This window comes from Bombyx mandarina, chromosome 11 (genome assembly GCF_030267445.1).
Source record: "Bombyx mandarina strain Sakado chromosome 11, ASM3026744v2".
Classification (NCBI taxonomy): Eukaryota; Metazoa; Arthropoda; class Insecta; order Lepidoptera; family Bombycidae; genus Bombyx; species Bombyx mandarina.
In genome coordinates, this window is record NC_143218.1 from 7,846,347 (window position 1) to 7,863,887 (window position 17,541).

The 17,541-nt window shown below is 39.3% G+C and overlaps 2 protein-coding genes across 2 annotated transcripts in view; one reads left to right on the top strand and one right to left on the bottom strand.

The window, feature by feature from the left end:
* Positions 1 to 17,541, bottom strand: part of LOC114242199 (uncharacterized) — a 128,501-nt gene that overhangs the window by 90,595 nt on the left and 20,365 nt on the right. The window lies entirely within an intron of this gene.
* On the top strand, positions 32 to 2,717 carry LOC114242198 (uncharacterized). The gene is given in 5 exon segments (XM_028173269.2): positions 32 to 84; positions 1,165 to 1,950; positions 1,953 to 2,198; positions 2,201 to 2,359; positions 2,362 to 2,717. Coding segments are annotated over 4 exon segments (1,410 nt in total). The 5' UTR covers positions 32 to 84; positions 1,165 to 1,175; the 3' UTR covers positions 2,592 to 2,717.

Sequence of the window (17,541 nt, forward strand, 5' to 3'; positions counted from 1 at the left end):
GTCGGTACTTATCAATTGTTTTAGTACTTATTGTCGTGTCGAATTGTGTTTTAATAGCATCGCAACAATCTGCAAGTCGAACCGGTAAGTGTCGTTCTAAATTATTACACCGTATCGGAAAATGATTGACAACATTTCATAACCGTACCATATTTTGAATTTCATTAGTATTTAATTTCAATATTACTGTTTTCCTTACTGTCATATTATTTATGTGTTGGGCTTTGCCCATTGAGTTTCTCGCCGAATATTCTCAGTGGGTCGCGTTTCCGATCCGGTGGTAGATTTTGTGAAGCACTGCTCTTGCTAAGGCTAGTGTTAGCAACACTTCCGGTTTGAGCTCCATGAACTCACCTACACGTTAAAGGTAGTTTGTGATTTGAAATCGCAGTCTCAGTTTGAGAGCCGCTGTATTTTTCTTCAAACTGAAATCGATGAAAGACAGATTCTTGGACTGACCTGGAGGGCACTCACTTATTACATATTATTATATAGGAGTGAAAGGCTGTTCACCCAACATTTATCTTTGTAATTAAAGGAAAGTTTTATTTGGTGTTAGCATCAACAGTTCGATGTTTTTAATTTAATTTCAATTAAGTTTATTTCATTCAAATAGCTGTAGAAGTTTCTTTGTTATGATATTTTTTTCAAATTTTATTTTTTAAATGGCTCTCTTGTAAAGTTGTAAAAATTTCGCTTAAAACAAATATTCTTGAACCCCTTGATATATAGTACCTACATAATAATATCTTTTCAAGCCATATTATTCCATTATCGTGGAAGTCATTCGTGAATGTGTATTAGGACCTTAAGTAACGTAATTACTTTTTTAATACTAATATCAATGTCGCAATTAAGCCTACTCTTACGGTTTAATCTTGCGTTTATTAGATTAAATTGGAAAAGTCGTTTCAATTATATTTACGACTAGAGATAAATGAAGATATTTTTCTTATGCCTGTAGCTCGATGGCATGTTATTATGTCTATAGGCTCTTTTGACCGTTCATATCCAAGAGAGCTCAGATAGATCTAGAGTAAAATAAGATCACAAGATATATCTCAATAAGAGTACATCATCTGTCTGTTGGAAGCAATTAAAATAATTTATGCTTGAATTTAATTGTATTCTAAGAATTTTAACTTTACATTTTTTAATTTTCAGTTCAATAAAAGATGGCCTGCAAAACGAATATTTGTAAGCGTTTAACAAGTGAAGAGGATCAACGTAAACAATGTAATATCAAGGTATGCAATGATTGCTCATGTACCCCTGCTCAGTCTAAAGAACTGCAATGTGACAGATCTGGTTGCGTTTGTGTGCCGACTGAAGGAAAGCCATGCGTTTGCATTTGCAAGAAAGATGGGAAATTCGTTCGCTGTGACGACTGCAAGTGTGATGAAAATGGCAAATGTGATAAGCCGGAATGTCTCTGTGTAGCGACTGAAGGAAAACCTTGCATTTGTCTGTGTAGCGATTACAAAGGTAATATAAAAGTATGCGATGATAGCTCATGTACCCCTGCTCAGTCTAAAGAACTGAAATGTGACAAATCTGGTTGCATTTGTGTACCGACGGAAGGAAAGTCATGCATTTGCATTTGCAAGAAAGATGGGAAATTCGTTCTCTGTGACGACTGCAAATGTGATGAAAATGGCAAATGTGATAAACCGGAATGTCTCTGTATACCGACTGAAGGAAAACCTTGTATTTGTCTGTGTAGCGATGACAAAGGTAATATAAAGGTATGCGATGATTGCTCATGTACCCCTGCTCAGTCTAAAGAACTGAAATGTGACAAATCTGGTTGCATTTGTGTACCGACGGAAGGAAAGTCATGCATTTGCATTTGTAAGAAAGATGGAAAGCTCCTTCGCTGTGACGACTGCAAGTGTGATGAAAATGGCAAATGTGATAAACCGGAATGTCTCTGTATACCGACTGAAGGAAACCTTGTATTTGCCTGTGTAGCGATGACAAAGGTAATATAAAGGTATGCGATGATTGCTCATGTACTCCTGGTCAGTCTAAAGAACTGAAATGTGACAAATCTGGTTGCATTTGTGTACCAACTGAAGGAAAGTCATGCATTTGCGTTTGCAAGAAAGATGAGAAATTCGTTCGCTGTGACGACTGCAAATGTGATGAAAATGGCAAATGTGATAAACCGGAATGTCTGTGTATACCGACTGAAGGAAACCTTGTATTTGCCTGTGTAGCGATGACAAAGGTAATATAAAGGTATGCGATGATTGCTCATGTACTCCTGCTCAGTCTAAAGAACTGAAATGTGACAAATCTGGTTGCATTTGTGTACCAACTGAAGGAAAGTCACGCATTTGCGTTTGCAAGAAAGATGAGAATTCGTTCGCTGTGACGACTGCAAATGTGATGAAAATGGCAAATGTGATAAACCGGAATGTCTGTGTATACCGACTGAAGGAAAACCTTGTATTTGCCTGTGTAGCGATGACAAAGGTAATATAAAGGTATGCGATGATTGCTCATGTACTCCTGCTCAGTCTAAAGAACTGCAATGTGACAAATCTGGTTGCGTTTGTGTGCCGACTGAAGAAAAATCTTATTCTTAATTATCCAGCGATCACAAAGGTACCGAGTAATCAGATGATGGGAAATAGTCGAAAACCATAGTGCTACCATGATCTGTAATTTCGATTATTTTGTTCTATCATCGTATCTTTTATTCAATAAACAATACTTTTATCTAATTCTGCGTTTATTTAATTGAATTAGAATAATGCTTTTTCAATTACTTCAAAATTGAGAAGAAAAACTAAAAGTGACTACGATGGCCTGTATAAAAATAAAGTGGGCTATGTTTTCTGGCGGAAGAGCTAAGAGCTCATTTGCAACTTTAGCGACTTTCGGACCTCAAAAATGTAATGCATAAAGCAGTCTTCCCTCCACCCCCCTTCTTCTTTCCTTTCTTTCCCCTTCTAACCGATACCGATGTGCTCTACTACTTTGCGATAAAAATAGGCAATGGTAGTTACGCTTATTCTTGCGAGCTGATATTCATTCAGTTATTTTAAGTTCAATTTATATTGGAATATAAAACAAATGGTATGATTTATATTTTTTATATGATAGCGAAAAATTCTTGGCTCTAGTTCTTGTTCTAGACTTAACCACCCTAGATTATGAGGTTGAAGGCTTATTTGTATGAATATAAACGGAATCCACTCTTCAAAGTGGGAGGTTACCTTTATTGAAAATTTTAATTTTTTCTCCATACTAAAATTCATTACACAGTTTCGTCGAAAAAGAACATTCATAATGTTTTATTGGTAAACATAACAACAACCGTCTTAATCGGAACGTGAAATGAATGGAATTTTAATCCATCAAACTATTTCGAAAGATATCTATCTACACGTTAAATTTGTGGAACATTCTTCTTGGACATAGCAATCAAACAATAAAAACTAATATCAAAACTATTCAACTCTAATCAACTTTCATTGCTACACCACAAAAACTATTAATTGACACATGTCATAAATTATTTGACGTTTGTTGACGTCCCGCGGGCGATCTGTCATCGTGACAGCTACGCGGCCGCCTGGCGCGCTTCTTGGGTGGTATACGTGTACATAATTCGAACATAGAGATTTTAATGAAACAACGTAATTACACGTTTAGTGACGAGACCGGACTCTGCTTGACTGTATTATTATTCTTTACAAATAAGAACGATAGTCTGTGGTTATTTTAATGATTTGCACCATTAAAGCCAACAGTTCTCTTTTATTTGACAGTATTATCTTGAATTAGATTAAGATCGTGTATTGTTTTCATAATTAACCCTTTGATTGTCGTGCAGGTTGCCGGTGCCCTACGCGGCGTGCTGAAGTATGAAATTATATTACTGGTGGTAGGAACTCTTGTGAGTCCGCAAGGGTAGGAGGTACCACCGCCCTACCTATTTCTGCCGTGAAGCAGTAATGCGTTTCGGTTTGAAGGATAGGGCAGCCGTTGTAACTATACTGAGACCTTAGAGCTTATATCTCAAGGTGGGTGGCGCATTTACGTTGTAGATGCCTATGGGCTCCAGTAACCAGTTAACACCAGGTGGGCTGTGAATTCGTCCACCCATCGAAGCAATAAAAAAAATTTATGTCGATTTCTATTACTAAGCGCCTGGACTGTCTAACTTTGCCTTCTTTTGTTTTTTAATGTATATTTTGTCTTTTAGGGTGTTTTAGGAATAGATTAATTCTCAGTTACTTCGGATTCGGTCTTTCCCATAATTTACTAGATATTCCTTAGTAAGAAGATCGAAGAGAGAAAGCGACATAAGTAAATCAGTGCGCCACGCAGGACACCGGTGAATTATATGGCAATTAACGTGTTAATTCTCCTCCTTTTCGGATTTCTGTACGGTGATACCTTAGGGATAGCTACCATCGTCCTACGTCTGTTTATGCGTGCGACATGTGGACTGAAATAGTCGTTATTGAGACCTAATATCAACCAGTATTCATTGCGGCGAGAATTGAACGCATTGAAAATAGCTTTATTTTTAAATTAGATAATGTTTCTAAAACAAGTCATACTAATCAAGAAAAATATATGAGTACCAACCCTATCCAAGAACAATAACCCAAATTCAAACCATACGTAACGTAACCAACGTACCAACGTAAAGAGCACAGATACAGTAAAGTCCAATTTCGCCAACCGTGTACACAATTAATCTAAAAATTCACAGACTAAATACGAACAAAGTTAGATGTGACGTGATAGGCGACCTCCTTAAACTTGAACTCCGAGTTTCAAGACACGACCGTGACGCTGCGCTCCCACATTATTCACACACAAACAATGGAGTATTTAACTAATAGTTTTTTTCACTCAAAAACTAAGTTACACTTACGGCATTAAAATATTTCGGCGCGTTTCTTTGATGTTTCAAGATAGAGGGAATGCTTGTCGTAACTAATTTGTAATAAAAAAAGTTTAAGTAACTTTAATAGAGAGTGCTTTAGCGCTGTATTTTTTTTATAGCTTACATGGATGGAAGTTTCCATGCTTCACCCGGTGTTAACAAAAATAACAACAACAACTAAAATGCCGCCACCTTGAGACATGAGTTTTCAGTCTTACCTTTATAGTACAACGGCTTCTCTACCATTCAAACTGAAACGCATTACTGCTTCATAGCAGATATAGGAAGAGTGTTGGTACCTACTCATGCGGGCTTACAAGACCAATCCAGTAAGACAGCCAGACGAGCTCACAGTACACCTGACGTTAGACACCCCAATGTAAATTCCATCTTATGAGACTGGGCGAAGTTTCGATTTTGTTTTGCAACGATTGCCCGGGTAAGACAAGTCAATTCGAGTAGGTCAGGAAGGTAGAAAAACGCAGGGCTAAGAAATAGGCAAGGAACCTACGGTGTGTCCTGCTACCAGTTATTATGTTAATTTAAGCAAAATCGGATTTCTTTTAATATCATTCCTGCATTGTAATCAAAATTTCTACAAGAGTCTAATTGTTGTATAAACATTGTTATACAATGTTGATATGATTCATTTTACAAAGATTCTTAAATAATACACTCGTACAATGATAGCTGAATTGAACATCATTTTTATGTTGAGATTTTTCGAGCATTTCAGAAGAAAATTATTCTGTAATGTGACGAGGGGACATCAATCTGTTTTTGGAATTCTAAGCTCAAAGTAATCATTGTTTTTGTTACAAAACGTTTGTGACTGAACCTTGTAGTTAATGTGACTGCCAATTTCCAAATCATTGGGGTTAATCACAAAGGTCTACTACTTCGTAACGATCTTCATAATAATCTAGGTCTTGAATCCATTCATGAGTATGATGGTGCTTCGTATTTTTAAAAGTGGCAGCTGTTCGAGCGGTGACAATTGACAGATGACAGATGACGTTTTTGTCACTTTGACACAGCTCCGAGCGCTAATGTAGATTACGTGCGAGGCCTAAGACCAAAGAGTAATCGCGCGGCATCGCGCTTGTGCATTGCGTGTTCGCTGAAGTTGTCCTAGAGAGATTACTAAGTGAACCGCGTTAATTATAATTACCACTTTATTTCGGGTAATAAAGAGTTTATTGTTCGACCGAGTTATTTGTAATAAATTGTCCTTGCTTACCGTCGTTTTTTTTTACGTACCGGTATACTTGCATACAACATACAACTTGCAATGTCTTTGTCCTTGAGTTGATAGACCTCGGGCAGCTTTTAAGCTGAAAAGCTGCCGGTTCACAAATGTTCGTTCTGGCTCAAAATTTACTGATCGATCTAAGAGCACAAATTATTCAGATCTCACTGTGAAAATCTAACTCTCTACACCGGGATACTTTAACTCTTACGTCGTCGTGTCATTTTAGTTTTTTGACGACAATTCCGATCACGTCACACTAAATAAAAAGTGAGTATGGAAATGAAAGTATTAAGAACAATATACCTCATCAAATTACAAGGTAATGTAGGTCAAATGATTCTACAATTAATCTGAATATCGTATCTGCGATGTACCTAACCTCTATGTGTGTTCGTATGTGACGCCATTTTGCGATGTAGGTCGCATCCTCGGCTACTTGAATTTTGGCGAAACTTTCTAACCATATTGTGGTTTGAACTTAATGATATCATTTTATTGTACTTATTTCATCATGTATGTATGCGATTTTTCAAATCATTTCAAATAACCTAACATTTTCCATGGTAATGGTATACCCATTTAATTTCTAATTTCATCATCTCTTTGAACCATATTTTATCTTGAATGAGTTTCTGCAAGACCTAAAGTTTCTACATTCTATATATATTAATTTAGTTGCCTGCACCACTCTAGTCCAGAGACCACCAGTCGATTTGTAGATACGTGTTTTTTATTGCTTAGATGGGTGGACGAGCTCCACAGCCCATCTGGCGCTAAGTGGTTACTGGAGCCCATAGACATCTACAACGTAAATGCGCCACCCACCTTGAGATACAAGTTCTAAGGTCTCAGTATAGTTACAACAGCTACCGCACCCTTCAAACCGAAACGCATTACTGCTTTACGGCAGAAATAGGCAGGGGGTTGGTACCCACCCATGCGGACTCACAAGAGTCCTACCACCACGTTTAAACGACAAACGACAAAAAGCATCATATGCCTTAATCCCGGCATAGGATACTGTGCTATCGTTGTGCGAAATGTTTGTGATTCGCGAATCCTAATAATAAAAGAATACCGTCGATTTCTACTCATCAACCAGAATACGGTTCGCTCAAATAAATTCTCAGACCGCAAACAGTAAATACGTACGTACAACATGGCGTTTACATTACTTGTTCACACATTCACATGAGATATACTCCGGTGATAGTGAAGTAAGTACTTGTGACCGCAACGTGTGGTTGTCGTGCATTTGGCGTTCTAGAAACATCATGTTAAAAATGAAGTCTTGGTAGAATAAAAAAAAACCCTTATGTCATTTAATCTTAAAACTATTTTATGTCAATGTTCAATGCCTATTCAAATCCCGCAGAAAGATATAGTGTTTCTAATGAAATACGTAATTAAAATATATAATACAGGAATGAGTTTCATGGTGAAGAAGTAAATGCAATAAAAATAAAATCATAATTAGCTTAATCACTGATAGTTGCGGGCATTTTATGTGCCTACATGAGTAATGCATTGAGAGTCAGCTTTCATGTCTCAAGTTGGGAAGCATCATTTTTTGGGTTTCACTAATTACTTAACACCAGATGAATTGTGGGTTCGAAAACTCCTCAATGTAATTTAAAATATGATAATAAAAAATGTCCCGTTCATTCCGTTTGATAATGCTATCAGAATAACTAGGTAAAGTTAAGACAATACCGTAGATAATGTTTGAAGAATCTATAGTACTGAAATTTAGAGCAATTTTCGAAAATCTCTCCGCGCCGTAAGCGACAAGGGAACGATTACTATAACGGAGACAAACAGCTACGTCGATCAATGCGTCCCATCGCCTTGTGACAGAACCCCGTTATTTAGTCACACCGTTTGTTTTAGACTACGCGAGAAAAGTCCAAGAGAGTCAATAGAGACAATAAGAGCTTGGCTTGGACGAAGAAATGAACTGATAACTAAAATAGCAGCAACATTTTAAAATTCACTTATATGATTAACAAAAAATAATCTCACTGAAGAAGTAGAAACAAAAGTTTTGAGAAATAACCAATTTGGCTATGACGTAGAAGAGAAGTTTATAATCTCTCAATTTATTAGCGTAGAGAGTGACAAGACTGAAGCACAATTTCCCGATTGTAATTTAATATGTGCAATTAAAACTGAATTATATTTTTTTATTGCTTAGATGGGTGGACGAGCTCACGGCCCACCTGGTGTTAAGTGGCTACCGGAGCCCATAGACATCTACAAAGTTAATGCCGCCACCTATCTTGTGACATGAGTTATAAAGTCTAAGTTTTAACAGCACAACGGCTGCCCCGCCCTTCAAACCGAAACGCATTACTGCTTCAGGGCAGAAATAAGGTGGTGGTACCTATCCGTGCGACTCACATGATGTCCTGCCACCAGTAAATCATTACCATTTCCAGTATCTCATTCAAATATATAAAATAAAAACAGTTTTATATGCAGTATCACGGTAAGCACGCTTTCGATACCATTAACGACAATATCTGGTCGAGATCAGTGGAGTTACGGTAAGCGTCAAGTCAAACAAATCTGTGTGCCGTGAAGGTACGGGCCAGATACAATATAGATCCGTTATTACTGCAAATACTTTGGGAGTTCGTTTGTAAAAGACGATTTCAGGTCAAATTTTGCGAGGAGAATGCATTCGTTTTATTCAACAGTTAGTTTCAAATGGTGTGTAAGGTTTGGTTGGATTATACGTCTGCAAAGCTATATTCGGAGTTTTGTCAATTTTCTCTGTTAGTAAGGTTCTGAAGAAGCGCGTATATGTACGTGCCATAATGACTGTTTCTGCTGCATAGTTTCATATTTCAAGTTTTAATTTATCGATTTGAGAAACTAAATAAACAATACATCCTTAACGTGTATTAAAAATAGGTAAAGAAAAAAAGAAAAAAAATAGATTTCACCATTAACACAACACGTGAGTAGATAAGTAGATAGCGAACAAAAACCAGAGAAATTAATGACTTAAAATTTACTAAAAGATAATAAAATAATACTACTTTATAACATACCTAAATCACTTTACAAAAAAAAAACATTTCTATATTTTGAAAGAGATAAATAAAAAGATATCGACATTGGAGAATTTTGTATCGTGTACCCCCACATGATCTACCTACAAATGTATTTGTAGTTCAATTCGTTCGAGCCTTGCACATCTAGAAGGTTTATTTAGAACGCGCCGAAATACGACTACATTTAAATGAGTTTGGAAATAAGATAACACATAGAAACATGCAAAGAAGTTACCGCAGAACGATGTATTAGTTTAAATATTATTTCACCACGAATATCTATTCTTAACTTCGGCTTAAATACCTAGGCAAAGAACAAATGAACCTGTTCCTCCACGAATTTTTCACTACAAATACACTGGTGAAGTTAATACAAAAATAGTGGCAAAAAATGTTAATACGATTGTTTTACAGTTTGGGGGATCATTATTTCAGTAACGATCCCGCAGACTTTAGATAATATGTGTATTTTTAACTTTGCTTCCGATAGCACGGAGATTTGATATGGGAGCTTCCTCGTCGAGCCCGTCGCTTACGACGAAGGGCTCGGCGAGTAAATTAACCCACAGACAAAGGCCACTGTGTTTCTAGCTCGATCTTCTCATTGGGTCGCGGTTCCGATCCGGTGGTAGATTTTGCGAAGCACTGCTCTTGCTAAGGTAAGTGTTAGCAATGTCGTCATGTTTGAGCCCCGTGAGCTCACCTACTAATTCGGTGAATCTAGGCTCGAGGCTACTAGAATAGGTAGAAAAAAAAATGGAAGCATGGATATATTTGCCACGAGAGTGTCTGTCTAACCCTGTGACGTGTTAAAGACGTAGCTTCGTTTAATTGCGATATGTAAGACGAGATTTGGCGGTGAACTGTCAAAACAAACTGTAAACGTTAACATAACATATGGTTATTTCGCTCGTATCCGGGTTCGAAACGCGTTCGAGAATTTTAATGAAATCGCTGTTCTTATGTTTTCTCTGACAAATTCATGTGTAGCGGTTCGGAAAGAGAAAATTTGTAGTTCGGTTTAAATTCGAAATACACAGTCGTTACATACTGTGGTGAAGATTTTGAGGTGTTTTTAAGAAGAAAGCATGTGATAATTTAAGGTCTATAGATACGACTTCGCTTCTCTCTGATGACGATTATTGTCAACGTTAAATATCTGTATTTCATACGCTTAGTTGGCTGATTCCTTGACCTTCGAAATAAGATCATACCATCCTAGATCTTACGTCATTTTCGTTATCAGTTATCGACCTCATTGCGAAAAGCAGCCTCCACAGTACCGTACCAGCTTTATCTGGGACGAGCCATCAGTCAGCATTCGTGTGTTCACTAAAGATATCATTTCTAATGCCCCAATCCCTTTCTCGCGTTGGACGTAATAGAAGCAGCGCAGATGCCCTGATTTAGTCTCGGCATATGCAATATACCTGCCATTATGCAATTTCAGCATTTTTCTGATATACTATCGTCTCGCTTTTGTGGTCTAGGATCTTACGTGGATTTTCCTTGAGCGCTAGCTTCCAAGAAAGTTGTTCTCAACACGGTTCTATAGATTCGTGAATTTAATAAATCCTAAATTTACTAATGATCACAAAACAACATCGAGAATTTGTAAGATTAGATAAATATATAACAAACATTGTAATCTATTGTAAAGTGGTTATATGGGGATCGAACTCAATTCTCAGCCACAAATGCTATCAATATTAAACAAATTTAGCATGTGTTCAATGCACTTGTCTGGCACTTATGTTTCTGGTACACAGATAATCCTAGCTCTGTTTTAAACGGTCGATTAAATTGTTTTTATTACTATTTATAAGCAAGTTCGATAATTAATGTCAGGATAATGTTACTATGCCAGTCCTCACAGAGTCCGTGTCTACAACGTGTTTAACCTCCGTTTAAAATTCTCCATTTAACAACCCTAACTTGATTGACGTGTAACAACCAGCTGTCATAATATGTGGTTTTTAGTGGGTTTGTAAATCAATTCAAATCGACACGGAATGTTTCGGAATTAAACCTGTTTCGTGTCCTCACGAGGTAACCCGGTGACCGTTCACGGACGATTAAGTAAACGAAGTATAATTAGTGGTTTTATTGATTTTTTTTATTGTTTTATGTATTGTTTGGATATGAATACGTTATGATACGCAACAAATTATAAATTCCGGTTAAAAAGAACATGGACTATGACTTCAGCTAGAAGTAACGTAATAAAATCATTGTTTTTTCAATATTTTCGTTCCTAATATTACTAAGTCATCAATATATATCCTGGCTTCGAACAATGATACAACGGGGATTGAAATTACAAAAGAAACAACTCAGAAATGTTTGTTAGACCCAAAACTACTGGAGGTGCTTACAGAGCCTCAAATAAACTGGTACAAGATCCAGGAGAAAGAAGGAGGTTATCTGCATTTATGATTATAAAAATTACTATTAAAATTATATATTTACGTCCTCATTTTTAGACAAAATCATTGGAGTTTTAGCATTACTGTTGTAAGGAAAACAGTACGAAACCAAAATGCGAGAGTCATAGTCTTTTACTACGAAATTCCGCGTACACACCACAGAACGATTTCAAAGAATTTTAAAGAAACTGTAACAGAATTGATACGTACATTATTTCCAACAAAATTTTACTTTTCTACGCTCGAGCATTAACTATTTAGATCTTTTTTAAACGTAAATTTTACTAAGACAAATATTTACCTACCTATTTTGTTTTATATTTGTTTTATGTAACCGCTTTTATCTTAATTTTACATTTGATATATATAAATTTACAAATAGGTTTTATTTATAAAGTCCTGGAATGACTGTGTCCTATAAAAGCCCTGGTGTTTGTCATTTCGCTGGCAGAGTAAATATGATGTAGAGCACGGTTCGAATTCTATGGGACTCTGTTTTTACAATGGTTTTTCAAAGTTTTTTCACCAAATCAAAGACAAATGATTAACTTGAAAATGTGCGCACGTAAATTTACTTCAAGATTAACTAACGCCCAATCGTCTCCTCAGTTTTTTTTATAATAGATTTTTTGACCTAGTAACTAAGACCTTTAGTCAACACTTATTTTAATTTATTTTTCATGAAAATGATAGCATGGAGTGAAATGAAATGAAGACGACTAATTTGAGACATTAATCAACTGGTATGAAATTAAATGAAATGAGATGAGATTATTTGTCTCCTCTATACATTTTAGCAGTAAAACTTCGCCCCATAGTCATAGTTACTTTACAACGATTAACTGAATCATATCATCAAGTCTTCACAAAACGTATTTTTTAGTATCCTTTTTTGCTCCCAAACCATTCACATCAGCATGACTTAATGTTATCACAAAACAGTGCCCGTTTGATTACCGAGAACTGTTTTTGCGGGCGGCACGTAGAATTTTTTTAAATAAAAAAAGACTTGAATTCTCCTAAGTATATGTTTCTTGGTTTATTTATTCTCGTTACGACAATGACAGATGAATTTCTGCGGTCACGTGATTTTTTTGTTGGACTTAAATTATTTTGATCTTTGTCTAGCCAGCGGACTAGATCTAGTTTTAAGGCCAGGGTAACATTATTTTGTAAAATATCAGAATAAAAGTTCGCGTAGATAGGTGAACGAATTTACGATCTATCTAGTGTAAAACAGAATCAAAGATATCACGACATGAAAGTCACCACCGACCTTGAGAAAGAGGTCCAAATCTCAACTGTATGCTATGGCTGCCCCTTTCATACCGGAATGCATGACTGCTTCATGAAAGAAAACATAGACAAGATAGTGATACTTATCCTCGCAGACTACAATTTATAAACAATACGAGAAAAACATACATACTTTTGTCATTATTACGTAATGTTGTTTCATTCAAATTCATGAGAAAAATTAAACTCGCAATATTTAAGAATAACATATTATGTCAACAGGATTTCTAATCAAAGTTTTATTAATGTTTCTAAGACTAAAAAAAAACATGATGACATCAATTGTTGATCAGGTTTGAGCCACTAATCAGTATTCTTGTTTGTACAAGATTTTATAGGTATTCTTTTATTAATGTTCACTTTGTTTTGATTGTGGCGCTTTTTTCAATGCCACCAAAATTCTTAAATATGTGCTATGATGATGGAGATCGGTAATTATGTCCGCCTCTACGTCTAAAGGGGATCTGTTTCGATTCCTGACTCAAATTCAGTATCTTTTGTTTACATATACGGTCTGGGTATAAATCATTTCTCTTGTTACTTGTGTGCTTGCTTATGGCCGTTGAATTTCGAACATGTTCGAATTTCGAATTTTTTTTTTTTTTTTTTTTTTTTTTTTTTTTTTTTTTTTTTTTTTTTTTTTTTTTTTTTTTTTTTTTTTTTTTTTTTTTTTATAGCAAGTAAGAGGCAAACGAGCAAGACGGGTCACCTGATGGTAAGTGATTCACCGCCGCCCACGGTCACCAGCGTTTACGCCAGTGCGTTGCCTACCCTTCAGATAAGAATATGCTTTTTTCTTGAATAACCCAATGTCGCAGTTGTTGGGGAAGACCGCTGATGGCAACGAATTCCAGAGATTTACTGTGCGTGGCAGAAAACTGTTTTTAAAACGCATTGTAGTGGAACGCCAACCATCCAGATGGTGCGGATGATAGTTCCGGCGAGACGATCGGTTGCGAAAATCAGCGGCTTCTATTAAATTGAACAACTCCTCGGAACACTCCCCATTGTAAATTCTGTAAAGTATGCATAGGGAAGATAAATCCCTACGCAGTGCCAAAGGATCTAGCCGATCGGTAAGTACAGGATCGTCGACAATCCGAGATGCCCTACGTTGAATTCGGTCAAAGGGAGATAGCTGATAACCCGGAGCCCCGGCCCAAAGGTGGCAACAATACTCCATGTGAGGCCGCACCTGCGCCTTATACAGCTTAAGGCGGTGAGCCGGCTTGAAGTACTGTTTGGCCCTGTTGAGTACTCCGAGTTTTTTGGAGGCCATTTTAGCCTTGCTCTCCAAATGACCGCCAAACTGGACAACACTCGAAATGTCTACGCCCAGAATGCCCATGTTCGGCTTGGCACAAAGGTGAGTGTTTCCGAAGAGTGGCGATGCGACAAAGGGGGCTTTTTTAGCGGTAAACGCGCAAACTTGAGTCTTAGAAGGGTTAAACTGGACTAGATTTAGTCCCCCCCAATCGGAAATCTTCACAAGGGATGATTCGATTTCAGACACAAGTTTGTTCCGACACTCATCGACGTGATCCCGAGAGATATTGCTGCGGCCGAAATACAGTGCATCCACGGTACTGTCATCCGCATAGCAATGAATGCCACTGGTATGCAACAAATCATTGATATGCAGAATGAACAATGTCGGGGATAACACGCAGCCTTGGGGAACACCAGCATTTACGGTCCGGGGGTCCGAGCATGAGCCGTCTACGACGACTTTAACTCTCCGTTCCGCAAGGAAACTGCCGATCCACCTACAAAGTCTCTCAGGAAGCCCATAGGAAGGAAGCTTCGATAGTAAGGCTTTATGCCAAACCCGATCGAAGGCTTTCGCAATGTCCAAACTAACGCCTAGTGCCTCACCCCTACTCTCAACCGCCTGCGCCCAACGGTGAGTTAGTAAAGCCAAAAGATCACCAGCTGATCGGCCTTTGCGGAAGCCATATTGGCGGTCACTGATCAGCTGGTGCTCTTCCAGGTAGCCCATGAGCTGGCGGTTGATTATGGATTCCATAATTTTGGAGAGCAAGGAGGTGATAGCGATAGGCCTGTAGTTGGACGGATCTGAGCGGTCGCCTTTTTTAGGGATCGGGTGTACTAGAGCCGTCTTCCATGAATGTGGGACAACGCCGAGGACGTAAGAGTGTCTGAATAAGCGCGTTAAAACCGGTGCCAGCTCTGGAGCACACACCTTCAGCACAATAGGAGATATTCCATCGGGCCCACTCGACTTGTTGACATCCAGGGAGAATAGTGCTTTCCGCACAGCACACTGTGTGAAGCGGACGTCCGCCATTGTGGTTTCACACCTCGGGATGGTAGGAGGAGTGTTCCCCCTGTCGTCAAGAGTCGAGTTTTCCGCAAAGATAGAGCCAAGAAGATCGGCTTTCTCCCTTGCGGAATAGGCCAATGAACCATCCTCCCCACGCAAAGGTGGAAGCGTCGACCGACAGAAATTACCCTGGACAGCCTTGGCGAGAGACCAGAACGCACGAGAGCCAGATGGCAGGCGCGCCAGTCTCTCGCCAATTCTCCCAACGTAATTTGACTTTGCCAATGCAATTTGCTTCTTAAAGAACCTGGAAGCAGAGTTGTACTTCTTCTTGAGTGAGTCAGAGTTTACATCCTTAGCGGCCTTTGCCATAGCCCAAGCCTGGTAGCATTCCCGTTTGCGACGATGTGCGTCACGGCAGGACCCACCAAACCAGGGCCGAGACCTGCCACCGACAGGCACCGCTGAGCTAGGAACAAACAATTCCATGCCCTGCAGCACGACGCCGGCAACCGAGTCAGCGCAGGTGCTAGGATCCTCTGACTTGAAGCAAATCTGCCCCCATGGGTAGGATGCAAAGAAAGAGCGCATCCCGTTCCAGTCTGCTGACCTGTAGTGCCAAACACGTCGTCTACCAGATGGAAGTGGTTGTGACGAGACGGTGAGAGGCACCACGCTCCGAACTAGGCAATGGTCCGATGACCCGAGAGGAGCATCGACCCATACCCGAATGGGTTCGGGGCGAGAGGTCAGCAGAAGGTCCAATAAGGAAGGCGAATGGTCTTCCACATCCGGCACACGTGTGGGAGAAGGTACCATCTGCGTCAGACCATTGGCAATGGCAAAATCGTGAGCAGACCTTCCCGCATGGTCAGTACGTGTTGACCCAAGCCAGTCAGAGTGGTGGGCATTAAAGTCGCCCAAAACCACAATTTCTGCGGTAGGAATCTGCTCAAGTATTCTGTCAGTGGACACCTGCAGGTGCTCGAAGAGCCGGTCAATTTCCGAATTTCCGCTATGAGACCTGTAAAGGCACGCGTAGACGCGAATGTGATCCTCACAATCGACGCGCACCCAAAGGGTCGACAGGTCTCTGCCTTCAAGACTGCTGAGCCTACGGTAACAAATTCCCTCCCTGATGTACACACACACGCCGGCGCGTGGCACAAAAATGTGCTCCAGGCTATAGGCCGGGTACTTTAGATATGAAGTGTCAGTTGGGGAGGAAATCTGCGTCTCCGTCAGGAAAAGCAAATCTGGCCTTTCCGTCTCGAGATGGTGGTGGACGGCATTTAAGTTCGAGTGAAGTCCCCTGATGTTAGAAAAATCCACTGCTAAAGTGGAGGGGGACTTCCTCGTTATTGGGCTCAGTTTGCACCCAGCAGCTGTGATAAACGACGCTTGATGTGCCCCCCCAGAATACGATGGGCAGCCTGAGCCAGAGCGAGAGGATAGCATCTCTCGCTCTCGCTCAGAGAGGGATTCTCCAGTCTCTAAGAGACTGGTACCCTCCTGGGGTATTTTATTTGTATCACTCGTCGCCATCACAAAAATCAAAAATAGCATAAGGGGTGGGGAAGGAAAGGGAAGGAGAAAGGTCACAGAGGGTGAGGAATTGTGGGACAGGGAATAAAAAGACAGGAAGGGGCCAACTGATACTCATTCCCACACGCAACGCAACAGTCCCTAGAAAATCTGTTGCGATACGTGTAGTATAATGAAAGTGCCAGTTGCTATTTGGGCCCCGAGGTAGAGGGATAAGGGCACCGGGACTCTCACTCACCAGTCGAAACGCGGTGGCCTCTAGGAGGCCCCCACTTCACGCTGATTTTCTGTGAGAGGGTAGTGTTTCACCGGTCGATCCTGCCCACCTACGTGCTACAGCGAACTGCAGACTTAGATCTACTACTCTAACTTAGATCTACTACTCTAAAATATATATATTTTGATGGTAGGACCTCTTGTGAATCCGCGCGGGTAGGTACCACCATCCCGCCTATTTCTGCCATGGTTTAAGGGTGGGGCAGCCGTTGTAACTATACTTGGGATCTTAGAACTTATATCTCAAGGTGGATGGCGCATTTACGTTGTAGATGTCTATGGGCTCCAGTAACCACTTTAAACCAGGTGGGCTGTGAGCTCCTCTACCCAACAAAAAAAAATGTGTTACTTGTTTGATTCATTCAAAGAAAAACCATTTTTGCTATATAGAAGGTGAAGTCTTGGAATTTGCAATAAAATTGCGACAGTTAATAACTACGTAGTAAACAACTTACGTATAACACTATACGGACAGATGTAGGCGATATTTCAAG